Source organism: Miscanthus floridulus, chromosome 15 (assembly GCF_019320115.1).
Source record: "Miscanthus floridulus cultivar M001 chromosome 15, ASM1932011v1, whole genome shotgun sequence".
Classification (NCBI taxonomy): Eukaryota; Viridiplantae; Streptophyta; class Magnoliopsida; order Poales; family Poaceae; genus Miscanthus; species Miscanthus floridulus.
The window spans coordinates 420119-446928 of NC_089594.1; the positions used below are offsets into that span (position 1 = coordinate 420119).

Below are 26810 nucleotides of genomic sequence, written 5' to 3' on the forward strand. Positions count from 1 at the left end.
GACATTTTTGCTCACCAGCGTGATTAGAGTTTGTTCACCCGCACCTCGGGCTTTACAGCCTTAACGATGGAAGGGGTCAGAACGCACTAACCTTTTTATACAAAAGGGGAGAAGGGCCAAAAAGTTGTTTGGCTATAACAAAATTTAAGAGCTTGTCCATTTATTACAAGTTCGCCGCCTGGCTTATCTGCCTAACTAAATTCTTGCGCGGGATGTTCTAATCCTCTATCTCCGTAGGTAAGTCCTATACCAGTGGGGCAATACAAGTCGACCGGATGGCTTAGCCACTACTAAGGGATGGGTAGGGAGCAGCAGGATGCCCCACGCGGGTTATGCCAACCCCGTCATGAATGACGGACCCGAATTCCACTCGAACATATCCGGTAAGAGCTTCTTGAACCCATCACTTGTGCCATCGAGGTAAGTCCTGTGCCAACGGGTCACCCAAGTCGATCGAACGATTCAGGTCGCTGCTGAAAGACGGGTCGGTCACCCTTACTTTACACGCATTAATTTCAATGTCAAGCCCCTGACCCCAGCAATGGCAAGGGATCGGGTCTCGCTCGGGGGCTGGCAAGAGTGTCTATTCGGTACACATTCTTGATGCCCGACCCCTTTCTCGTGCTAAAACCTAAAGGCAAGGTGTGTGGAAACAAACGCTGGGTCAAATTGGTCGGACTGCAAGAAACCTATGCCCCGATGGCTATAGCGTTTTTTGCTCACCAGCATGATCAGAGTTTGTTGCCCGCACTCCAAGCTTTAGCCTCCATCTTCCCAGGAAGGATTTGGAGGGGGCCACCTGTGGAATCTCCATCGAGGAGAGGCCAGCAGGTTGCCCAAAGTTGATCAGACGGCTTTGACCACTACCAAGAGATGGGTAGGGAGCAGTAGGATGTCCCATGTAGGTCACACCAACTCCATCACAAACTATGGACTCGGACCCCACACGGACATATCTGGTAAGAGCTCCTCGAACCCATCACTCGAGCCATCGAGGTAACTTTACCAACCCCCACTTTACTTTTCTAGTACATGAGCATTCATTCATCCATTCTCATGCATGCATTCATACATTCATTCATACACTCATTCATACATTCATCTCATACATCCAAGCATTGCATATGCAATTGCTGCATCACAATGCTTCGTGTCGCGTCACGAAGCGGTAGTCATCTCATTCGACATGAGCGGCAATTGACCGAGCTTCGAAGGCTAGCCCATGAAGGGCTCGAGGCCGCCTCATGTCAACCAGAGCCAGGGGAGAAAAACATAGATTAGCCCTAGTGGCCTTGCCTGACCCCACTCAGAAGCGGACTGGGACATCTAGACCTTTCTTGTTCGATCCTAACCTCAAGCCAAGCCCATAGAATCTCCATCGAGGAGAGGCCAGCGGGACACCTGAGTCGCTCTCTGGAGTGACACGGGCATCTGCCGAGAGGCAGGTTAAGGAGCAGTGGAATGTTACATGAGGGCTATGCCAACCCCATCAGCGAATGATGGACCCAAATTCTACTCGGACAGGCCCATTAGCAAAGCTCGCCGAGCACGACACTCGAGCCATCGAGGCAGGTGTCGTTAACTCAGCCCCTCCGGTTGCGAAAACCGTGGACGGGGTGACACATGAAACACGGCTGACCCCCACCGAGCCCCATGGAGCTCAAGGGCTCGAGCCGCTCGACCCGAACTTGGGAATCCACCTGACCGGGGTTCGAAGGCCGGCCCACGAAGGGCTCGAGGCCGCCTTGCATCGAACAGAGCCAGGGGAGAAAATGTAGATGAGCCCCAGTGGCCTTTGCCTGACCCACTCAAAAGCGGACAAGGTCACCTCGACCTTCTCGTTCGATCCTAACCTCGAGCCGAGCCCACAGAATCTCCATCAAGGAGAGGTTAGCATGCCACCTGAGTCGCTCTTCGGAGCAACACGGGCATCTACCGGGAGGTGAGTTAAGGAGCAGTGGAATGCCATATGAGGGCTATGCCAACCCCGTCATGAACGACGGACCCAGATTCCACTCGAACATGCCCGATAGCGAGCTCACCGGGCGCGTCACTTGAGCCATCGAGGCAAATGACGTTAGCTCAACCCCTCCGGTTGCGGAAACCGTGGACAGGGCGATGATCACAAAGATGAGCCAACCCTCGACCAAACCCCTGCTACGCGCAGGGGCTTGAGGAAAGTTGGACTCACAAGGAGACCGAACGTGCGGTTGCAGAACGATGGCTCAGATCCTAGGGAGGAGGTACGCACGAAAACAAGAGACGCTTTCTCCTACTAGTTTCGCTATCCTCTCCTCGATCTTTAGTGACACCCGACCCTAGCAACGACAAGGGGTCAGGTCTCACTCGGGGGCTGATAAGGGTATACATACACCCTTTCTAAAATAGACGCCACGCCCGACACCCTTCCTCACGTTAAACCTAGTAGCAAGGTCTGCAGAAACGAACGACTGAGCAAGGCTGGTCGGACTGCGAGAGACCTACGCCCTAGTGGCTATGGCACTCTTGCTTACCAGCGTGGTCAGAGTTTCCCTCCTACACCTCGAGCTCTATGGTCTTAACAAACGGAAGGGTCGGAACGCACCAAAACAAAAGAACAGACTTGGTCAAACGAAACAAAATAACAAGTTTGTTTAAATGATACACAAGGGTCGACACTTGTCCGTTGATTACAAGAATGATCGACCGACCTATTGAACTAACTAACCCATCCAGGGGAGAACTATGCCTTCGATCCTGTTCACTAGGTCCTACGAAAGGGGAGCCACCGCTGCTTCCATCTCCTCCAGCTCATGGACTTCATAGCCAAGCGTGAAGCCGTGGCTCATCGTCTCCAGATCGATGTTGTCCCCATAGTGAGAACGAGCAATCATGAAGGATTGATTGACCTCGGCGTGAAGGGCATTCCTCTCAAGCTGGCGCACCCGAGCCATGATGTCAACAGCATGGGCCATGAGCTGGTCCCCTCCGACTGCACCACCTCAAGGTTGTCGCAGACCACTCCGAGGGCGGCGCTCAGGATACCGAGCTCGTCTCTCTCTGCCTGAAGATTCCTCCTTGCCTCGGCGAGATCCACGGCTAGCTCGGCAGAAATGCTCTCAGCCTCTAGCTTCGGGTCGTCACGTTTCTGAGCTCGGCCTGGAGGGAGCCGACCTTCTGCTGCACATCGTCGTGCTCTTGGCAGGCCTGGTCACGCTCTCGGAAGGCCTAGTCGCGCTCCTCATGAGCCGTGCCACGCTCCGCGTGGAGCCTCTCCACAATTTGGAGCAGCTCATCCCGCTCCTTGCATAGCCGGGCGACCGCCACGGCATCCAGGCTCGCCCTCTTCTCTAGGGCCACGAGCTTCTCCTTGGCCCCTAGCTTTAGCTCCCTTTCCTTCTCAACCTCAGCTAGAAGGTCAAGCATCTATTGGTGGGTCTTGGTGTCCTTCTAGAGCAGCTTGTCTCGCTCCTTCTTGACCTTGGCGGCCTCCTCGTCCTCCCTCCACAACCTCACCGACAGGGCCTCGAATGCCTTCTCTGCCTCATCAGCGTCCCGATGGGCCTCGGCCACCCGCGACCGAAGACTGTCTACCTTCTCAGCGAGGGGAGTCAGCTTGGCCACCCTCTACTGGGTAGCAACAAACTAAGCGGTCACCTCCCCACGTAGCTGCGCCTCCTCGATGAGATGGTCACAGGTCTCCTTCTGTTGACGAAGGAACTGAGACTTCCCTTGGCTACGAGCTATGAGGGACTACAGGGAAATGATGGTCAGAATATAGAAAGTATATAGAGAAAGAAAAGGGCAAGAAGCAAGATCAGGCAAATACCCAGCCGGAGGGAACGACAATGTCACGCAAGGCACCCCTAGCGTGGTCCAAGGCTTCCAGCACGGACGCGATCCCCACGTCGAGGCTCTCCTGCTCCATGCTCTCAATGGCAGCGTCGAGGGTGAAGAGCATCGATGCCAGATCCTGTGGATTTGTCCACCAAAGCAGGAGCTCGCCCTGCATGGGCGAGTCACTACCTACCGACATTAGGGCCAGGGACGACTCTTCGTCGGTCTCGAGCGCCGCCGACCCCTCTCATCGTGACGTCCCCGCCGAGGGACCCCTCCGGCGACAGAAGCGGTTAGCGGTGTGGACGCCGACCTCTCTGCCACCACCACAACTTCTGGGGACCCCTTGGCTACATCCCCCTCCGTTCAGCCCACGCCAGGCACTGTCGCTTGGGCTGTCAATGGCGCGGGTCACGCCGGTGCCTCAGGCGCCGCTATGATTGTGCCCGGTTGTGACTCATCTATCACGTCCGTTGCCACCTCCACCTGCATTGGCAGGGTAATGACCGGCTGCATCACGCCCACCACGGTCGGTGCCACGAGCGCGGTTGGTAGCCCTATTCGCCCCATCGTCGGCAGTGGTATCGCGGCCATCGCCGGTTGCTCCACAACCTCCAAAGGCGCCCTTTGAGCCCTCGCATCCGCCTGTCCCGCTGAGGGCATGGGCGCCACCATGGGCAGCATTCGACCGGCCGATGACGCGGTCACACTGGTGCCGCTCCTGCCAGAAATGGGCACGACACCAGGCGACGATTACCGCCTCAATTGGAGGGCAACGCTCTTCTTCGGTGCCAGTGCCAAAGGATTGCGCTGCCTGCCGATGCTACAAGGGACGAAAAGCATAAGTCATGACAAAATCCAACTGAAATAGGAAAAAACAGAGGAACTGACAACTCACCTCAGCGACGTTGGGCGGCAGATGCGTTTGGGGGGTGAACCCCCCGACCTTTGCTCCGCCTTGTTGGAACGAGGCCGTTTCGAGCCTGCCCCCTGCTCCTAGGCAGAGGGGCTCACTCCCCTTGGCTCTTAGGGTGCGACGGCGGAGCCACCCGCCTCCACTGGCACCTCGGGTGTGATAGCAGAGCCACCCGCCCCCATTGACTCCTGAGGGAGGCCAACGGTATGTCCCGCCTTCGTCGGCTCCCCGGACGTACCCTCCCCTTCGTAGAACGGGAAGGGTCCCGACTCCTGCAAGGACGAACCAATACCTGTAAGATCATCCTCGTTCTCTAGGATGTCTCACTTGACATCGTTGGCTACCTCGTCGTCGTCACCATCGTCATCATCATCGGCATTGTCGGTGTCCTCCCCCAGTTCCCTCACCTGCAGCTTCCGCTACCTCTTCCTCTTCTTGTCCTCCTTCGCCTTCCTCAGTCGCTCGCCCTCAGTGTGATTCGCCGCCCTCATGGATGAATCCCTCGGCAATGGTGCCAGGTGATCCATGAAGATGAAGTCCCTTGGTTGGTCCCGCCCCTCTCAAAGTTAGTATCAAGAGGTCGGAAAATCTATTGAAGAGAAGGCATGAGAAGGGTAAACTTACGAAGACAACGTGGCCTGGTTCCGGCCACATCGGAGGATGTCCCAGCACTGGGTAGATGAAATCGAGGGGGGCACCCACGTCGTCCCGCGAGAGCTCCATTGCCTCCTTAATGCGCTGCGTGATCTCAGAGTTGGGGAGTGCCCCCTCGGCGAGCGCCGTTCCATCGAACGACGCTTAGGGCACCATCGTGTACAGCGAGAGCGCACGCATCATCAATGACACCACCCTCCTTGCGTGGTAGGCCCCGATGACGCCCAACCCCTTCAAGCTGTTCTCCTTGAGGATGTGGATGGTGGTGATGTGGTCCCGGATCTTCTTCTTGTCCTTCTCTAGGACGCCCCACTTCCTCCACGACTATGGGGCCTCTTCGATCAGGTGCCCGGTGAACTCTGGTAGAGGGGTGGCGGCGTCATTCTTGAGGTAGAACCACTGCGAGTGCCACCCCTTGTTGGATGTTGATAGCCGCATCGACGGGTACTCACCGACCCAATTGTTCTGGAGCTGGATGCCGGCGCACCCCATCGGCATGTGCAGCTCCTGCCTGCTGCTCTTCTCCCTCTTCTTCTGGAGGGTGATGGCGAAGAAGTACCTCCACAAATTGAAGTGGGGTTGATCCCCAGGAACCCCTCACACAGGGCGACAAACGCCGCCATGTGCGGGATCATGTTGGGATTGAGATGCTGCACTTTGATCTTGTAGTAGTGCAACAGCCCCCAACGAAATCTGTGGGCGGGGATCGCGAACCCACGCTTGTGGAAGTGGGCGAACGACACCACATAGCCATCAGGCGGTGACAACACGTCCTCCTCGCCAGGCAGAAGCCACTCCTCGGCCACGGTCCACGCGCGGAGAAGATCGCGACAGACGAGGCCCTCCATGCGCTGGAAGGTGATGTCAGAGTGGCACCACGGATCCATTGAAGATAGGGGCAGGTGGATGCGAGCTCAACGGCGGCGGGGATGTGGAGACAGGAAACCTGAGCGATTGGCGACGGCGGTCGTGGCTGCGGAGGCAAGGATGCAAGGTATGGAATCCAAGGGGCAAACCCTTTGGTTTTATAGGGGCGACGGATGTGAGGAAACCGACCACCTGCCTAGATCTCCGCGCCTGCCATGCTCTACCACAATGTCCCACCACGGAACGTGCGCACGCAATCTCTATCCGTGCCCTCGAAAAACTCACCGGACATTTCACCTCTCTAGACGGGCCACGACTCGTCATGAGTAAGAAGAATACGGATCTAAAAGCGCCTCTATGGCCTGACTAGGCCTAGGAGTTCATAGGTCGGCCCATCGATGGGTTCGACAACCGCTCCAGGCACTTTTAGGGTGAGAGGTGGAAAGGGATGGGCTCGCTAGCGGCCAGTACCTGGGCGCACGAGCGCTGCGGGCATCCTGGCCCACATTTGAGTCTCGGTCGATTACGATCCATGGTTTTTTCGAAGAAAGGTACTTAGCCCTCAGGACCGGTCGAACGGACTCGAGAACTATATGGATTGACCGTTGAGAATCTAGGTTCAGTCACCAAGCTGACCCAAGCCGGATCCACATGAATGGGATGCCGGGGGCCCCACTCAGACTAGCCCATTAATAGCTCACCGGGTGCCATGATTCGTCCTTAGAGAAAATCATGGCACGACTCGGCCCCTCCATTTTTTTCGGAAAAAAACGCTTGAGGAAAGACAATCGCAAAGACGAATCGATCCTCGACCGGGCCCCTGCTACGGGAGGGGGCTCGAGGAAAGGAAATCACCGCCCTAGGTCACGCTATGGTAACAAAAGAAGGCCGAGGCCTTCAGAGTCCTCCCGTTCGAAAAAGCCTCCGAAGGAGTATTCTACTCCTCCGTAGGCTCGGGGGCTACTGTCGGCGACCAATACTAGGGTACCCAAAGAGGAGAAGCTAATAACCATCAACATTGATTCACCTGAGCAGTCAAGAGCGTGACTACAGCTCCAACCGACCCCCAGGTGCGCAAGCTCCGCCTCACCCAACCTTTGAGGGCTGGCTCTGCCTCGCCCGACCTCTGGTAGCGGGCTCCGCCTCGCCCGACCTCTGAGGGCTGGCTCCGCCTCGCCCGACCTCTAGAAGCGGGCTCCGCCTCGCCTGGCCTCTAGGGGGGGACTCCGTCTCACCCGACCCTGAGGACGCGGGCTTCGCCTCGCCTGACCCTTGGGTCTGCGCTCCGCCTCGCCCGACCCTTGGGTCTGCACTCTGCCTCGCCCGACCCTGAGGCCGTGGGCTCTGCCTCGCCTGACCCTTGGGTCTGTGCTCCACCTTGCCCTACGCTTGGGTCTACGCTCCGCCTCGCCCGATCCTTGGGTCTACCCTCCGCCTCGCCCGGCCCCGAGGCCGTGGGCTCCGCCTTGCCCGACCCTCGAGTTTGCGCTCCACCTCGCCTAGCCTCTGGGCAAGACTCCGGCTCGCTCGACCTCTGGGGGAGGACTCCGCCTCGCCCGACCCCGAGGCCGCGGGCTCCGCCTCGCCCAACGGAGACCCATACCGCCGCCAACTACTCCAGGTCCAAGCGTATGGGCCTGAGTCAAAGCTCTGACACCAGGGAAGAGACCAACATGCCCTGATGTAACCCATGGCCTTGACGGGCCATACCAGATGGTTCACATCAAGAACATGTCGGGCGTACCGGTGCTGTTTTGCCTAACCCCCGTACGAACACTGACGGGCGCGTCAGTTCACCACGACGGTCGCCAGGACGGAGTGAAGCGCCATGACCAGCATATGATGCCTGCGCGTGGAGCTCGTGACGGGCAGGACCACGACGCGAAGCCGTCCCTGTTGACATCTACAGGGTCGACGGGACCCGCATGAAGGAGAAAAAGGACCCGATGATCCTGAAGGCCTTCGGCTCTCTCTCTCTCTCTCGTTCTTCTTTTTCCACTGTGGTAACCCATGCTTTCCCTTGGCCTATAAAAGGGAAAGCAGGGCGTCCCATAAGAGGCATCGCAACACATCACATCGATTCGGACTTGAACCCATCGAGCCCCGAACCGATCAGAACACACAAGTACACAGCCGAGAAGCGACCGAGCTCTCGGCACCCGTTCGCTCCTTTCTCCAGAGACTTGGGACATGTCCCTCTCTCGACCATTTGTAACCCCTACTATGAACTTTCAGTGCTAGTAACACGAGCAGCAGTAACGAACTGGACGTAGGAACATTCTATCCGAACCAGTATAAACCTCGTGTCCTCTTAACACACCATCCGAGCCGAACGCGCAATATTAGAAATTTACTTATCGGTGGCAACTCGAAACACCCGCAACTAGCGTCTCAGTAGCATGTGATAATGAATAAAGAAGTGGCACATGAATCCCTTTGAAGTTAATGGGGATAGGGGGAGGGGCCACCCGGGCGTCGTCAATCAACTCACAGGTTGCCGCCACCTATGAGAAAGTGAAGACGATAGTGACATTCGACGGCGGCCGGAAACCATGCACCACCTTTCAAGATGAGCGACGTGCGGGCGGCGGTGCCAGCGCACTGCTGGCGTAAAAACCCGTGGAGGTCACTATGGTATGTGGCGTGCGACGTGTCAGTGGCGGCTGGGTTGGCCGTGGTCGTGGCCGCGTTTGCTATGGACAGTTCGGCAGTATGGCCGGTGCACTAGATCGCTCAGGGGGGGGCATCTTCTGGGTGATCTTCGTCCTTGGCTACGACCGGTATGCAGCAGCATGCATGTGCTCTGTTCGTTTGGCTGATAAGCCATGGCTGAAAGTACTGTTGGCTGATTTACTATGAAAAAAAATAATATTAGTTGGCTGAACAAGTACGGCTTATAAGCCAGGGCGCATGTCTTCGATCAGTATTCAGTAGAGATGCATCGTTGCAGGCTCGAGCGGGACAGACGCCTCGACAAGGCCTGCCACGATTAAGTGGCAGCGAAAGTAGGCATCCAGCGGCAGCGCTATCCGAGCGTCGGCATTGGCACAGGTGCAGGACGGCGGGTTGCAGTCTCTTGCGGACACAAGTGGGCTCTTGCGGGCTTGGCAGGCTGACCGCAAAGCGATGGCAGCTGGTCCGGATGAGCCGCGAAGATGATTTTGCGGGGCCGGTTTAGTAGGTTGCGGTAATTACCCACCCCGCTTGAAAGCCTACTTTCAACTGAAAATCTCGTGTGATTCCTTGCTACTTATGCCTCACCTTTCCTTCTCAAATTTGCACTGCAGGGATAGGATACGCGTTCTTGGCTTGCCTTAATAAGTCCATCATGAGGTGGTTTATGTGCCCCTCAGATCAGAGTTTGTGCATCAGATGCTTTCTATGCTTACACCATGGATCAACTAGTAAATTCTAGCTTAGTGATTAATTTTTACTTACAGCATCTCCAAAAACTATCTCCCCATCCATGATTTTTGGCAAGATTGGAAAAAATATATCTCCGACAACTCTCGATTCCACCTCCCAATCTTTTGGCACTTGGAAAAATCAACCCCGCCACGCGGATAAATATGTGCGCCTATCTATCGCGCCAATCTAAGGTGGACGAATGTGGAAAAGAATAAGAAGTAGGACATGGTTCCTGATACAAATATACAAGAGAGAAATAAAGTATAAAAGTGGTTGGGGGTGATTTAGAAATAGTTCGGGATTCTGATGTAAAATTACCTTTACGAGTGATTTTTTGGAAACTGTTGGAGAAACCTTTATTTGGTGCTCCCAATACTTTTTAGCCACTTGAAAAACTCAATGGTCTGGGAAGAATTTTTTTGGTACTCTTGAAGATGCTCATTACTCATTATTTTGCTTCCCAACAAGATGGTTTAATATGTTTGAATTGAGGCTTGACAACTTTGAGGAGTGATGGAGGTATTATCACCACATCAGATAGGTGTGCCTAACCAAACAAAGTCTCTTGCATGACATTTTGATTTTCAAACCAACTAGTTGATGCAAGCGCAACCAAACAACTTTTCTTCCTAGCCAGGCTATGTGCATGGAAGTAAGCAAACACGGGGACCTTGCATTGCATGCACCTCTAGCCTGGCTCACAGATACGAGCGAGGCTAGGGTCATTCGAGTGACCAATCAGACACATAGTTGATTATGTTCCATGAATTCTGCCCGTCTGAACAGTTCTCAATTGTTTGCACACTAGAGGAGAAAATTTCCTCACACCATGCGGCGGCTGCATCCTCCGTCCGAGCTTAGCACGGGAGCTACAATCAAATGGGACATTTCCACCGGGCCTAAATTTCACCGTATACGCTACACCAGGCCAGCAAATGCAGGCCCAACTAGATCCGAAAGAGTATTATCCTCAACCCCCAATACCACACGATAATAATCATCGATGCAGCCTGAAAATAATTCAAGCTTCCAAATAAGGCCTAAATGCCACGTAAAATAATACTGTACAATAGGACCACTTTGCCGAGGCTAATGCTGCCGGACGCCAAATTTTGCATATGTAAGCTTATAATAATATGTTGCTGACTAGTAGTAAAGGTCTTGTTTCTCAAGCAACGAGCATCAACCAAAAAAATATCTTAGCAACAGACAGCAGTTCAAATATTCTATTAAGATACTACAGGGATTCCAATCCAATCCAGATAAAACAAGTTTACGGCATGCAGATAGCAATTCAGCGGAGTAGAACGAAGGCTACTAATCCTCAAAAAACAAACGAAGGCTACTAGTATGCAGCAATTATTCTAATCTGTTGCTGTTGATGCCGGCTGCACGTTAATCTTCATCTTCATCCATACCACCTTGGATCAGGCAGGCAATACCCAGCTGCCATTCAACGATATATTTTCCCACGTCATCATCAGGTCAGCAAATTTCTAAACAATATATGGTTATTACATAATAATAGTGAGATCGATGAGATGTATCTACATACCTGTTTGGTGGTCCGTTGTCATCTTCCACACGGCCCTCATGACCACCAATCATCGCCCTGTCAAACACGCAGAATACAAGATTTAATAGAATATTATGTTGATTTTACCTCCAACTAGATTATTGATCAAATGCCCAAACAAATCTTGCAGTCATGTGCAAAACTAAACCTGTATACCAGCACTAACATAACAACTTAAATACCAAAAGAGAAATGTACACTTACTTTTTTGTCTTCAAATCATCCAAAATTTTCCAGATATCAAGAAAAAACAGGAACGGGGTTCCTATTTCTGTATCATAGTAATTGATGCCCATAAATTTTCCATTCAAATCAACAAGGGGACCTCCAATAACAACCTAATCAGGTTATATGGAGAGGTCAGTTGTGACGCCAAGTATGTAAGGCTAAGTACATCATATTCTGGTAAAAGTACAACAACAAAGCCTTTCAGTCCCAAACAAGTTGGGGTAGGCTAGATTAGGCAACTAAAAAAGAAAAGGCAAGGGTGCTACCTTAGTGGTTCTACACGTAGTGTACCAAAGATATTCACAATCCAAATCGCTTGACACCTCGTCATAGTCTTGGATGTATTTCCCACTTGTAGCCATTAATATACCTGATTCAAAGCAACGGCCCACAGCTACTACCACTTCATCATAACATATCGACTCAGGTTCCAGCTTCACAGGACACTCAACATTGTAATTCTTGACGCTGACTAGAGCAATATTGTAATGTAAACTATAATGTTCCAATTCCCCTACAGTCTGTTCGTTGTTTGGAAGCAACACCTCAATCTGCAAACAATACAATGAGACTTAAGCAGTGTCTTGGACGAAAAAGAATCACAGTAAAATTCGAAGTACCAACCCTTAAGCCGCTCACAATCTCATTTGCGCCATCGGGATCCCTAACAAAGCTGGCTGAGGTCAGAATAGTCGGACATCCATCATAGTTAATGAAAAATCCTGTGCATGCAAAGAACTTTGATTCACCTAGACACCATAACTGCCATTAGCTAGTGATAACTGAACATAAATGTGAAATAGTAAATAGCGCATCACTGTGAAATCACCATGGAACGAAGCAAGTGCGACAACAATGTCAGATATGTTAGAAGAAATTTCTTTCTTGAATTTACCCCAGACACCAGTAGGATATTTGTCGCCAAACTTTTCTTCAAAAGTTTTAACATTCATGCTACCTGGTAGACAAGATATCGTATAATAGTTAGTGGGACAGCAGGGCTGTAAAAATGCGCAGCGCGTGATAACTCAGCAGGCATTGACTCATGACCACATCCCTTGATGGACTGAGATAACCCAAAGTGTAAACCCAAATTGCACCTTTGCTTATCCTGGTGCAACAAGGTTGATTAGCACTGACATGTGTTAATTCTAAGTACAGCATTTAACAGTCACTTAAAGTTCTCCACATAATAACTTTAAGATTAAAATGTTATGGCAACTTGTGCAGCAACTCATGCCATCTCTACTCTTCAAGGAGCTTTGATGGTCATGGTGTGCTCTATGCACACTCAATCCAGATCTTTCTGGATGGATTTAAGAAGGATGTATGTGTAGCATTTTATAGCATAGTGTTGTACTATCTGCGTATGTGTATATGTAGGAGCCAGTTGATATGATTACACGTATAGAAATTTTTAGACTAGAGTAAAATTACTTTTCAAAATCAAAACCTGATGTACACTTATTTTGTGATCACAACACACAGGCATTGGCTGAATCGCTAGTGCTCAAGTAATGTTAATGGATTAACTCTTAACACTATAATATAACTGTAGAAGACTAAACTAGCTATATAGAAGTACAAATGTAAAGGCTTAATTTGAACCACTAGAGGACCTTAGAAACAGTGATGAGCTGCACAATTAAATAACATTTCGTGATCAATATTGGGTGGTTGTGTACTCACCTTCAGGATACGAGCGAAGTTCCACACCTGTGAGTCTTTTTCTATGCCTGTAGATAAAACATTAATACGAGTATTAACCCAAAAGGGATCAGCACGAGTAGATAGTGTAATAATACAAGAACTGAGCAAATGTTAAACAAAATCTTTTTTTTCTTGAAAAACGTAGGAGAGCTGCATGTCATTTCATTGAGAGAAGAAAACACAATACAAACAACAACAACAACAACAACAAAGCCTTTAAGTCCCAAACAAGTTGGGGTAGGCTAGAGTTGAAACCCAGCAGAAGCAATCAAGGTTCAGGCACGTGAATAGCTGTTTTCCAAGCACTCCTATCTAAGGCTAAGTCTTTGGGTATATTCCATCCTTTCAAGTCTCATTTTATTGCCTCTACCCAAGTCAACTTCAGTCTTCCTCTGCCTCTCTTCATGTTACTATCCTGGCTTAGGATTCCACTACGCACCGGTGCCTCTGGAGGTAAGAAAACACAATTCAAAGGGCCAAAAAACCCCCTCCAAACACCCCACCACAGACATCCTTGAAAAACAAAGGTACAGACGCGCCACGCACAAAAAAAGACGACCAACGACTACCCTGCCCCAAATTAAGGACCAAGACCGAGCAACCTGCAAAGGAGCTCCTGGAGAGCAGAAGCTCCAGCCATACACCAAAGGCTGCTCTCATTGGCAATCTTTTGCAAGACTACCTCCACAGTAGGACTCTATACCTCAAATACACAATCATTTATATGTTTCCATAATTCCCATGCAACTAGGATAATCAGAGAATTGAGACCACTCTTCTGCTCCTTGGGCACTCAAGTGGCGGAGCCAGATTTTTACATCAGGGTATTCCACGTAAAAAATTAAAGGGCGTACCCAGTGCAGAGAGCTCCCGCTCTGTGCGGGGTCTGGGGAAGGGTGTTAGTGGCAAGCCTTACCCTCGCCTGTGCAATGCGAGGAGACCGCGACTCGAACCTGGGACCTTCCGGTCACAGGCAGTAAGACTCTACCGCTTCCACGTAAAAAATTACTATACTAATATACAATATATTCAACTATAGGTCCATAACAATAATCAAAAGTGTACAGTGTACTAATACCATAACATTTATCAATTAGTTCCTCAGCCTGAGCTACTCTAAGAATTCCCATCTTTTTATAAGAATTGCCAAGAATATGCCTGTTTGGTACAGCTTATCTGGAAAGGGTTTCCCAATAAGTTGCACAAATAATGTAAAAGCGGCGGCCAAAATAAGCTGGTCTAATGCAGCTTCTGCTTTTTAGTACAAATGAGAGTGGTGGGAATAAGCGCGGCCGAAATAAGCTGCAAAAAAGCTTACCGTTTGGCCGTTGGTTTCAGCTTATTTCAGCCATAAGCAGCTTAACAGGCCCTTTATCAAACACATAGCGTTTTGCTCTAAATTTTATCAATCAAGATTGTGATCCGTTCTAAATTAGAGAAGTTAAATCATTACCTGGTGCGGTGGTGCCTAGAGGCCTAAAATCTAGAGAATGGATACCGAGTAAGCCTTCAAGGCTTCAACACCGGCCACCAGCGACAGCCAACAGCAGACCGGACGCTGGCTACTTGGGCTGTTTCTTGTGGGCTACTGGGCTGCTAGTTGATTCGTGTGTTTTTAATCCAATTAAACAATAGGTTGCACATGTATACTAGTATATATATTTATTTTTCTCATCAAAGTCTTGGGTATTCCATGGCATACCAGGGCATACCCCTGGCGCCGCCCATGGGGCACTCTTTTGACAGCCCTATACCACCAGTTAGAGAAACGGGTGGTATCCAGTTAAACAAAATCTTGATAGTCAAGAGCGTCCATACTCCCTTGTAATGTTCATATTTTAATCTCAACAAAATATTCTAACATATTTTGAATTAGACAAATATGTTGGCTTCAATATTTGAAACACAGGAATATGGCTACTCTACTCTACAATACAGAGCAACTGTGACACGTGCCAAGTACAGCTGTTTGATATATCTTACGCTAGGTACCAAAGCATCAAGTTATTATTAAGGGTAAACAAATACGTTGGCTTCAATATGTGATACACAGGAAAATGGCTACTCTACAATACAGAGCAACTGTCACACATGCCAAGTACAGCTGACCTGTTTGATAATATCTTACGCTAGAGGTACCAAAGCATAAAGTTATTATTAAGGGTAAACACTGAAAGCTGCAACTACAAACATAGACAAGCAAACTGGAAATATATTGGCACACCTGACTGACTTCATCATCGCAAGAAATGTTATCTTTTCCATGGATGTCTGTAAATGGTTCAAACGATCAGAAATTATATCCCTTGGCATGAATATGGGTCTTTTCATATTCGAGAAAAGGTTCATGCCAACAAAGTTCCCATCAAATTCAAAAAGTGCGCCCCCCTGCATAACCTAGAACAAACAAAAAACATGTGGCAAGCAACAAGGATTACAATGGAACAGAATAAAATGACCAGGTAATAAGAGTTACTCCCACCTTTACATTTACTAGCCACTGTTGACTGTCTTGTGCAAATTCTAAATGCGACTCCCTCCAGTCATTATTACTTGACATTAGGACACAAAAATAGACTCGAAAGTAGTTATATTCTTGTGCCCAGACGTCAAGTAATAAGGACTGGAAGGAGTACTATTTTATATTTTAAAATGTATGATATCTTTGAAGTATGTTCCACTGCAAACTCAACCACTATGAAAACCATTCAACTTAACTGCACAAGTATACATTTTGAAAAGAATAAGGCCAAGCTTTTGCATTACAGTCGACAGCGACTAATAAAAGTAATCAGAGGGAGTAAATTAACATTTTCTTTATTGAATACGAGACACAGTTTAGAGCATATAGTAAAAGAAAAGATTATAGCACTCATAATAACGCAAGTGTACCTCAGATAATTTACATGTAGAGAACATAAGGTGTCCACAATCTTTAGGGCCTGAAGCAGTAAGTGTCCCACTTGTGGCCATTAATTTGCCAGAGATGTCACGCCCTACTGCCACAACCTTTCTACCAGGCATCAATTCCTCCGCATAACTGAGAGGTACGCAATAAACATCAAGGGCGGACGTGACTTCGACAACAGCAATTACATGATCCAGGTCATATTCTACCACAGTCCCTATGGCAACATTTCCTCCATGGCGTACTTCAATCTATAATAGTAAAGCAAGGAAACAGCACAGAATGATCACAGTTATGTAAAGTAAAAAAAGAACAATTAGTAAATGATTCAGCACCAACCTTAATGTTATCATGGCCATTTCTTTCATCATTTAAAGCTCTAACCAAAATTGCTGACGTCACAAACTTTGTGAAGTTAGGCTGGCATTCTATAGCTATGCCAGAGGATGCAAATAGCACATTTTGCCCTACAAGATCACCATGGGACAAAGCAATTGAGACAACACTTCTAGACAACTTTGATGCAACTTCGTAACTCAGCTCACTCCAGAAACCTTGATTGTCCCAAAATAAGCAACAAGTTAGAAAACACGATACAAGATAGCCGTGAGTGCTCAAATAGAGCCATAAAAAACATGAAGAAAAAGGAAGAACCAGCAGACCTGAAATCAATGAGTCAGTTGAGAATCTTGTGAGATCATCAGCACCCCTCTTGCTTGGCAACATCTTTCCAGAATTGATGCAGAACTGAAGAAGGAAAAAGTTGGGTCATAACCAGAAAAGCAACGTTGCAGGCAGTGGCGGGCCCAGGATTTTGAATCAGGGTAGTCCTAGTCAAAAAAATTCATGTGCAATACGATAAAATCCAAAGGAAAACTTCTGTAAAATGGCTATAGATTAACCAAATTGCGATAATACATTTAAAAAGTTCGAAACTTACATAAATAGGTTCAAAACTTGCACAAATAGATCATACATAGATAAGATAAGGCCTTACATAAATAAGAGACTACAATAGTAGTTCTAGTTCAAGGCTTTTGCTTTGTGCTTTCTCATTGCATTGAAAACTAATTCAAATGACTCTAAAGTTAGAACCATAGCATGTGTGCTTGATTTCTTCATACCTCAACTTCCTAAAAAATGATAACAAATTTGATTCAATTCTAGGCTCACAGATGATAGATCCACAATTCCTAAGCCTTTACAGTCCAATCTCAAATCTCCAATATCCAAACCCTAAGGCTTAACTGCATAAAACAATGGGGGAGAAAGCAGTGCTGCAGTGGAGAAACTCACCATGCGTCGGCGTCCAGGCCAAACAGAGGGCACCAGAGGATGGGCGGACGGCCGCTGCGCAGGCCTGCTCGGCCAGCTACAGGCCGGCGTTGGCGCGCCGCGCGTCGAGATATGGCGGAGTGGCGGCTGGCCCCGTCGCCCGGCCCGTCGGGGGTGGGGTGGGGTGGGGCTGGCGGCTGGAGCCGGGCGGCCGACGGCTAGGCGCGGCCGCGGGGGAGGACGGCGACCGCCGACGGCTGGGGTGGGCCGGTGGGGGCCTGGGGCGGCCGGGGGTCGGGAACCGGAAGGAAGACGGCCGTCTCGTCGCGCACGCGTCGGGAGGGAAGGGAGACGCCGAGACGGCTGCGGGCTCACGGTCGAGAGTGCGCAGATTGGGAGAGATGACGAACGGGCCAGATTCTCGTGGACTGCGCAGAGTACTTAAAAACATTTTGGGCCAAATTCCAGGGTACCCGCTGAGCCCACCTCTGGTTGCAGGTCAGCAGGTCAGTAATTCATTTTTTATTTATGCCATACTTTAAGCCTATATACTGCGAGATACGTGGATCCGATCCGTGTCAGGAGATCTCAGACTAGGCAATCGGTTTTAACCGATCCGATAGCTCGGTTGGGTTTATTCTGTTTTTTTGGAAACTTCGTTTTCTGAGATCTACAAACCGATCGGTTAATCACAAAATAGAGAGCCGACGAATTCGGTGTCGGTTTTCTACTTACCCGAAGCCCCCAGGTGCTTGCACCCAGCCTGCGCCGCCTGCGCCGCCCTGCTTGCCCCGCTGCCGCGCGGCCGCGCCCTGCACGCGTAGGAGTCGCCCTGCGCCCCGACGCCGCCGGCCGCGCGTCGCTTCCTGCCTGCTCCGCCGCTGCGCCGCCAGCCGCGCCCTGCACGCTCAGGAGCCGCCCTGTCCGCCGGTCCCGCTGCAGTCTGCAGATAAGGTTAGGGTTTGGTTTGGAGATGGCCGGGCCGAGTGCGGGTGGGGTGGCTTCGTATGCCTCCCTGAGGTGAGCTGAGGTGGCCAGGTGGGCTTCACATCGAAGCAGGGAGAGGAAGGCGGACAGCACAGTTTCCTTCGGAGGTCACACACCGTTCGGTTAGACGGCTTTTCCACCGAACACCGAGCCGAGAACCGGTTTTGGTTGTCGGTCTAAAAAGTGCAGGAACCAAAAAAAAAACCGATGTCAGGATACTTTTGTTAATTATATAAAACAAATAAATACGCAAATGTTACTGTGCGCACGGTCACGCGAGCGTTGGGGCAAAATTGACTAGTAGTAAATGTCTTGTTTCTCGAGCAAGGAGCATCAACCAAAAAAATATCTTAGTGACAGACAGCAGTTCAAATATCCTATTAAGATACTACAGAGATTCCAATCCAATCTTAAAACAAGCTTACGGCATGCAGCGAGGCTACTAATCCCCCCAAAAAATACGAAGGCTACTAGTATGCAGTAAGCAATTATCCTAATCCGTTGCTGTTGCTGTTGCTGCCTAGGGCTGCACATTAATCTTCAACTTCATCTTCATCCGTATCACCTTGGATCAGGCAGGCAATATCCAGCTGCCATTCAACGATATATTTTCCCACGTCATCATCAGGTCAGCAAGTTTCTAAACAATATATGGTTATTACATAATCATAGTGAGATCGATGAGATGTATCTACATACATGTTTGGTGGTCCGTTGTCATGTCTCAGAGGGCCCTCATGACCGCCAATCATCGCCCTTTCAAACACGCAGAATACAAGATTTAATAGAACATTATGTTAATTTTACCTCCAACTAGATTATTGATCAATCAAATGTCCAAACAATTCTTGCAGTCATGTGCAAAACTAAACTTGTATATGCCAGCACTAACATAACAACTTGAATACCAAAAGAGAAATCCACACTTACTTTTTTTGTCTTCAAATCACCCAAAATTTCCCAGATATCAACAAAAAACAGGAACGGGTTCCTATTTCTGTATCATAGTAATTGATTCCCATAAATTTTCCATCCAAATCAATAAGGGGGCCTCCAATCCCAGCCTAACCAGGTTATATGGAGAGGTCAATTGTGTGCCAAGTATGATAAAAATACAACAACAACAGAGCCTTTCAGTCCCAAATAAGTTAGGGTAGGCTAGAGTGGGCAATTAAAAAAGAAAAGGCAAGGGTGCTACCTTAGTGGTTTTACATGTAGTGTACCAAAGATATTGACAATCCAAATCGCTTGACACCTCTTTGTAGTCTTGGATGTATTTCCTACTTGTAACCATTACTATACCTGATTCAAAGCAACAGCCCACAGCTAGCACCATTTTATCATAACATATCACACAGGCTGGCGGCCGCTCCACAAAGGAAGGCCCCTCCACCGTCAGATCTGGGGACGCGCTTTGCCACCGCTGCTCCCCTCCGGCTCCTCGTTGTCAGCAACTTTGGCTTGCTCCCCATATGCGTATGGGATCTGGGTGAAAACCCTGTCTGGCTGTTGATCCAGACCAGCGATGATGGCGCATTTGGCGTAATTTCCCTCCCTGGAGGCGCTGCAGATTCCTGACCTTGGAAATTGCGAAGACCACTCCGAGTTGTTGCATCCATCAATCTGTGTTGGCTGCACCCCCGCTAGGCAGGTCTCGGGACGAAAGCCCTTACAAGCCTGGTGCTTTGATCGTCGAAGGTGGCGCCCGTGGGCGTCACTTCCCTTCTTGAAGGCATCGATACAAGCACGCCTGCTCCCGTTCGCGACCGGCGTGTCCTTGTGCTCTCCACACCTGCTCCCATCCGCGCTCAGCATGTCCGTGTCCTTATGCTCTCCTTGGTTGCTCTCTCTCTCTCTCTCCATGTTGTTATCTGTCTAACTACCTTCCTACTCCTTGGTTTTTGCACACACTACTTGCTGTCAGGTGCTCGCCGTCAACGGCTTGCTCTGTCGTCCTCTAGTTTATTTGAGTGCTTCGCGCTCATCATATGCTGGGCTGCGGGAACCTTGATCTCTTCTATGGATCTCCTCGTTTTCTCCTGACGTTCCTCCCCCTTTGAGGCTTCCTTCCCCCAAATAGCGTTGGTCGGAACCCAGATGCTCTCATAGGTGATGCAACTCACGGTTGTCGCCGGTTTATTCTGACTCAGTGCCTTACAACTTTCTGATTGTCGTCTGTCGGACCCGACTCGCTTACACCTGCTTGTGGTTAGAGATCTTCAGAGTCTGTCTTTGGTGGTGGCACAGGTCAGGAATGTGGTGCTCGCACTAGTTTTGGATGTAGGCTGAGCCTGTAGCTATACCATGTTATATTGTTGTTTGTTTTGTTTTTGCTGGTGTTGTATCCATTCTCTCTTCCCCTATGTCATGTACTTCTGTGACCTCCAAGGGTCATCTCTGTAATAGGTGCTTTGCACCCTTCTACCCATCAGCTTGCCGGGATCTGTGAAAATGAAATCAGGTGGGGATCGGTTTGATCTCCCGTAGTTGACCTAAAAAAATAGAGAAAAATAGGACTTGAATTCTTGGAGGTCGTTTTCAAACAAAAGTATATATCAGTTGTATTGCAAAAGTGACATAGGAGTTGTGAAGATGCCAGAGAGGGCCAGGTGACTTCAGAAGCGGCCACGATAAGGTGTATATAAGGTCAGTATCCACATATCCGGCTATCACAATGGAGCTAGCTAGGACGGATGAATCCTTGAGACTACAAGAACATGAATACTACTAAAAGATAATACTAAACTATATGTAAATCCATTACAGAAACAATTATGTATGTACCATAATGACCTAAAACAATCATAAACATGAGACTTTGCTCAGATGCTGGCATCCATTGATACAAGAGAATGAGGTGGATTGGAAATAGAAATTTGCACCTCGGGAGGAATAAGCGTGGATATTTTACGGTGTAGTAGGAAGCATTACATCCGAATAGAATACATAAACATGTGCTTAGTACTAGAGAATATAACCATTGTTTAAGGCTCATGTACCTGGGGTTTCAAACTAGTGTATGATAATCTGTCGGTGAATCACAGTCTCTGTCATCATATTCAGCGCCAAAAAAAATAATGTGCCTCAGTAATAACTTATAAACCCTACAAGAAACAAATTGTCACTTTAGTGTCTAATACAAGAAGATGCGGGGTTCAGTAAATTTTCAAAAGAAAATAAAAAATCGATGGAGCTCTCAGACACCTTGTTGAGTAAAGTAGCAGAATCTACTGCGATCCTCTTCCCAATAAAGCTGCAGATTTACTGAGAAAATTGATGTATTTTATTTATGTTGGTACACTGCAGCCGTTTACATCTACCCTAAAGGCCAAAACAAAGGAGAGGAATTGTAAGAATTACAAAAGTTCAAATTTTATGGAAATGGAAAGATAATAATTAAGATATTTGGCACCCTAAAGTAACACCATCTAGTTTGTGCCGCAATGATGGGAGAGACGAAGAGACCAAACAACGAAGAGAGAGACGAGATCAAACTCAGGGGCTCCATGCATGCTGAGGCTGAGGGGGGAGGGCCTTGACAACCGTCGAACCGCGCGGTCAGCCGGCAAGATCTCGGAGTGAGCGGAAGGAGCGCGGGCCGGCGGTGCAATGCAAAGGGATCGGATCGGAGGCGGCGGCGAGACGGAAAGGAGGGGTGCGGCATTGGGAGAGGGACTAGCTAGGGTTTATGCTGAAAGCCCCGGGACGAATTTGAGAAGTCCGTCTGTGCTGCCAAGGCCCGAACGGCAACTTCCCATTCATTCTCTTTTTTTGGGGGGGGGGGGGGGGGGCGCTTCGTGCTCCTCTCTCCCTCGGCTGTTCCGTCCATAATCCCACAAGTCTTGTTTCCTCCCACCGCCGCCACCGCCGCGAATCCTCGCTTCGCGATCGACCCCGCCCAACGCCTATCGTTCCTATCCAAGTCCGTGGTCCTGCTCAACTCCATCGCGCTCCTCCTGCCACATCACCAGCACTACCTCTCTCTCTCTCTCTCTCTCTCTCTCTCTCTCTCTCTCTCTCTCTCTCTCTCTCTCTCGTATTGCGGTGGACGCGCTCGACGACGTTCGTGCCTGGCTGCCCAGTTCAATCCATCCATCCCGCCGGTTACGGTGAGGATCGAGGTGATCCCGGTCTTCCCACCCCACTCGATCCTCTCGAGTCCACATCATTTTTGTTTCTCTTCGTCTTAGACTCTCTCCGATCTACTGATTTGGGTGTGCTGCCGCTGCAGTTTCTATTGGGGAAACCTGCTTGCCATTCAGTGCGTTGTTGTTCTCCTTGCTCGTTCCTTGGTCCATAGTTCGGAATTTATTTTTTTGACCTTTTAATTTAATTCCATATCAAATATGAAATATGATTTTTTTGTGCTCTATATTGGTTGTTATTATTTGAAAAGCGAGAAACTAACAACCATCAGGTTGACGGTGCATTTCTTTTGGTTTGCTTTATGAAAGTAGTATGACATAAATAAAAATTGAATCACTGACCCAGCAACGTTTGCTTTACTGGTTATGCATGACCCACATTTTGCCTTTAGTTCTGCTCCAGTTTTGGAAAGATGCTGCCAAGTAATAAGAGGGGTGCCGATGATCTTATTGCGACTGTTCTCAGCTGATAATAAAAGAACTTGCAGTGGAGAAGAGGCAACTGACTTGTTGATTTCAGGTCCGCTGGTTCTTCCTTTTTCTTCATGTTATTTATTTATTTATGGCTCTATTTGAGTGCTCATGTGTGTCTTGTAATAACGTGTTTTCTTAATTTGGTGACTTACGTTGGGACAATCAAGATATCTGGACTGAGCTGAGTGAGGAAGTTGCATCAAAGTTGTCTAGAAGTGTTGTCTCAATTGCTTTGTCCGATGGTGATTATTCTGTTGTACTGCCCCTAATTTTTTTTCAAAAATATATATGTCTAAAAATCATTAGTTGTCAATGATATAAATTATGATCTTGTAGGACACAGTGTGCTATGCATCCTCTGGCATAGTTATAGAACGCCAGTGTAACTTCACAAAGTTTGTGACTTCAGAAAGTTTGGTTAGAGCTTTACATGATTCTGAAACAGATGGCCATGATAATAAGCTTGAGGTTTGTGCTGCTGATAATCATTTACTAATTGCTATTGTTTACTTTACATAACCATGACCATTCTGTGCTGTTTTGCTTTTATCAATATATATTGAAGTACGCCATGAAGGAAATGTTGTCATAGGGCTTCTGGAAGAATATGATTTGGATCATGAAATTGCTGTTGTCAAAGTCATGTCCGTCCTTGATGTTTATTGCATGCCTCTAGATCATCAGGTGCAATTTGACCCCCATGGGAGAAAGGTATGTTAGTGTTGATCTCCTCCAGTCCGGCCCAACGGCCGGACTGGGCCTGGACCTCGCGCCCTGATCGGGGGCGCCCAACCCTATATGGTTGGTGGGCCCCCGTCACACTGCGCTATATATAGAGGTGGGGCCGGCGGCTCTTTTCACGAGGTTGAACCGAGCTACAGTCGCCCACCGAAAAACCCTAGCCCGATCGAGACAGGGAGCGCAACCAGTGACGGAAAGCCACCACCGTCTTCAATGCCGGGACCACAGTCGCCCACCGAAAAACAAGTCTGGTGCTTGCTTCAAGTGTGGCAAGGAGGGCCACTATGCTCGGGAGTGTCCGCAGAACCAGCCTGCACACTCTTCCTAGCCTTCAGCTAACTCCCGACTGGTCAAGAGGATGATCATCAAGAAGAAGGTGTCAGTGAGCCGCTCTGGGCAAGTCAACTTCACCAAGGCTGACGAAATCTTGCAGAATGAACCTGTTATGGCTGGTATGTTTACCATTGATTCCCATCCAGCCTATGTATTGTTTGATTCTGGTGCATCACATTCATTCATGAGCATAGGGTTCGTACAGAAGCACAATATATCTCTTATGGCTATCCCTATTGCCTATAAAATCAGCACTCCGGGGGTGCATTTATGCGTTAATACCCGGACGAACACAGTCAAATTGGTGTTAGCCACTCACACTTATCGTCTTCAGTTCATGGTGCTGCCTGGGCAGGGCATAGATGCAATTTTGGGTATGAACTAGTTGAGAGTTTATGGGGTGGTCATGAACCTTAAGCAGAGAGTTGTGGAGCTACGGCTTCCTTCTTCTGAGGATAGGATGTCTCTTCTTATGCCTTCCGAGCCATCCCCACCAGTTGTTGCTCATGTTGAAGCGTCTTCTGATCTTGCCTCTATTCTTGTGGTCTGTGAGTTTCCGGATATCTTTCCTGAAGATCTACCTAGGTTACCACCAGACAGAGATGTGGAGTTTACTATTGAGTTAGAGCCTAGCACTGCTCTGATTTCACGGCGTCCATACCGCATGGCCCCGAAGGAACTAGCAGAAATAAAGAAGCAGTTAGAGGAGTTGTTGGACAAGGGATTCATCCGTCCTAGCTCTTCACCATGGGGTTGTTCGGCCATTTTTGTGAAGAAGAAGGATGGCACTCTTCGGATGTATGTGGACTACCGCCCTCTTAATGCGGTAACCATTAAGAACAAGTATCCCTTACCTCGTATTGATACTTTGTTCGATCAATTGGCTGGTGCAAGGATATTCTCCAAGATTGACATTCGTTCAGGTTATCATCAAATTAAGATCAGACCCTAAGATATACCAAAGACAACTTTCTCTACTAGGTATGAGTTGTATGAGTACCTAGTCATGTCTTTTGGTCTCACCAGTGCTCCTGCATTCTTCATGTATCTCATGAATTTAGTCTTCATGTCGGAGTTGGATAAGTTTATAGTGGTATTCATTGATGATATTTTGATCTACTCCAAGAACAAGGAAGAGCATGCCTAACATCTTCGTATAGTGCTAACTCGATTAAGAGAACACAAGTTGTATGCCAAATTCAGCAAGTGTGAGTTTTGGTTGGATCGAGTGCAGTTCTTGGGACATGTGTTGACTCCTGAAGGCATCTCGGTGGATCCAAGCAAGGTACAAGATGTGTTAAATTGGAAGTCTCCCAAGTCAGTACATCAGATCCGTCAGTTCCTTAGTCTTGCTGGATATTATCGATGCTTTATTCCTAACTTCTCCAAAATAGCTCAACCCATGGCCAAGTTGCTCCAGAAAGATGCCAAGTTTGTATGGAGTCCGGCGTGTGAAGAAGCTTTTCAAGCCTTGAAGCATTTCCTTACCACTGCTCCTGTCCTCGCCCAGCCAGATATTGACAGACCCTTTGATATATATTGTGATGCCTCAAAGACTGGGCTGTGATGTGTGCTCATGCAGGATGGGCGTGTGATAGTTTATACTTCATGACAGCTAAAAAAGCATGGAATGAATTATCCCACTCATGATTTAGAGCTAACTGCTATGGTGCACGCTCTAAAAATTTGGAGGCATTACTTGCTGGGAACAAAGTGCACATTTTTATAGATCATAAAAGCCTCAAGTATATTTTCACTCAATCTGAGTTAAACATGAGGCAAAGGAGATGGTTGGAATTATTCAAGGATTATAATTTGGATGTTTATTACCATCCTGGAAAAGCTAATGTGGTAGCTGATGCTTTGAGTCGAAAGTCGCATCAGGTAGAAGAAGCACCTTTGTCTCTCAATCATGCTGAAGTGCTAGCTCACATTGCTCTAGTTTCGGATTTACTTGAGCAAATTATCAGCGAGCAAAGGCAAGATACTTCAAGAATTCCTCACATTAAGAAGTTAATTGCTGAAGGATGTGGTCCTCATTTTAGTATGGATGACCAAGGGGTAGTGAGGTTCAAGAACAGATTGATGGTTCCATCAAATGAGGAGCTTAGAAGAAAGATTTTGGATGATGCTCATAATTCCAAGTTGTCCATCCATCCTAGAAGTAACAAGATCTATCATGATTTGCGCCACTTGTATTGGTGGTCAAATATGAAGCAGGGTATCACCAAGTATGTCGTGGAATGCGATACTTGTGGGAGAGTTAAGGCGGACCACATGCATACGCCTGGATTTCTACAGCCCTTGCCTATTCCTGTTTCGAAATGGGAGGATATTTCCATGAATTTTATTGTGGGTTTACCTCGCACATCTAAGGGCTATGACTCTATTTGGGTCATTGTGGATCGCCTCACTAAGTCCGCTCATTTTCTTCTGGTAGATACCAGATATTCAGCCAAGAAGTATGCCAAGTTGTATTTTGATCAGATTGTGACCCTACATGGAGTTCCTCTCACTGTCGTCTCTGATAGGGGGTTAGTCTTTGTCTCCCGCTTCTGGGAGCAACTCCAGAAATGTCTTGGTACTCGTCTCCTCCGAAGTTTAGCTTATCATCCATAGACGGATGGACAAACATAAAGGGTAAATTAGGTACTTGAAGATATGTTGAGAGCTTGTGTCATCTCTTTTCTGGAGAAGTGGGACGAATGCTTGAACTTAGCTGAGTTTTCTTACAACAATAGCTATCAAGAAAGCATTCGTATGGCACCTTTT

General features: G+C 48.5%; 1 protein-coding gene across 1 annotated transcript; it reads right to left on the bottom strand.

Moving 5' to 3' along the window:
- Positions 1–10860: 10860 nt before the first annotated feature.
- LOC136509414 (uncharacterized) lies at positions 10861–20160 on the bottom strand. The gene is made up of 14 exons (XM_066504219.1): positions 19764–20160; positions 19544–19647; positions 18094–18444; positions 16746–16830; positions 16423–16637; positions 16068–16334; positions 15400–15572; positions 13155–13201; positions 12295–12423; positions 12090–12214; positions 11732–12016; positions 11442–11575; positions 11217–11273; positions 10861–11107 (listed from the first exon to the last, which is right to left on the bottom strand). Exons 1-14 carry the CDS (start codon positions 20158–20160, stop codon positions 11089–11091), a joined length of 2388 nt encoding a protein of 795 aa, XP_066360316.1. The 3' UTR covers positions 10861–11088.
- Positions 20161–26810: the final 6650 nt, after the last annotated feature.

Bases quoted from the DNA above. Each gene is read 5' to 3' on its own strand.
- LOC136509414 (XM_066504219.1), bottom strand. From the start codon at position 20,160: ATGCTGAGCGCGGATGGGAGCAGGTGTGGAGAGCACAAGGACACGCCG. The intron at 16,831-18,093 runs GTAAGTAGAAAA...TTCCTTCTTCAG, and splicing joins CAAGCACCTGGGGGCTTCGG to TTCTGCATCAATTCTGGAAA. The intron at 16,638-16,745 runs GTCTGCTGGTTC...GGGACAATCAAG, and splicing joins AACTGACTCATTGATTTCAG to GTTTCTGGAGTGAGCTGAGT.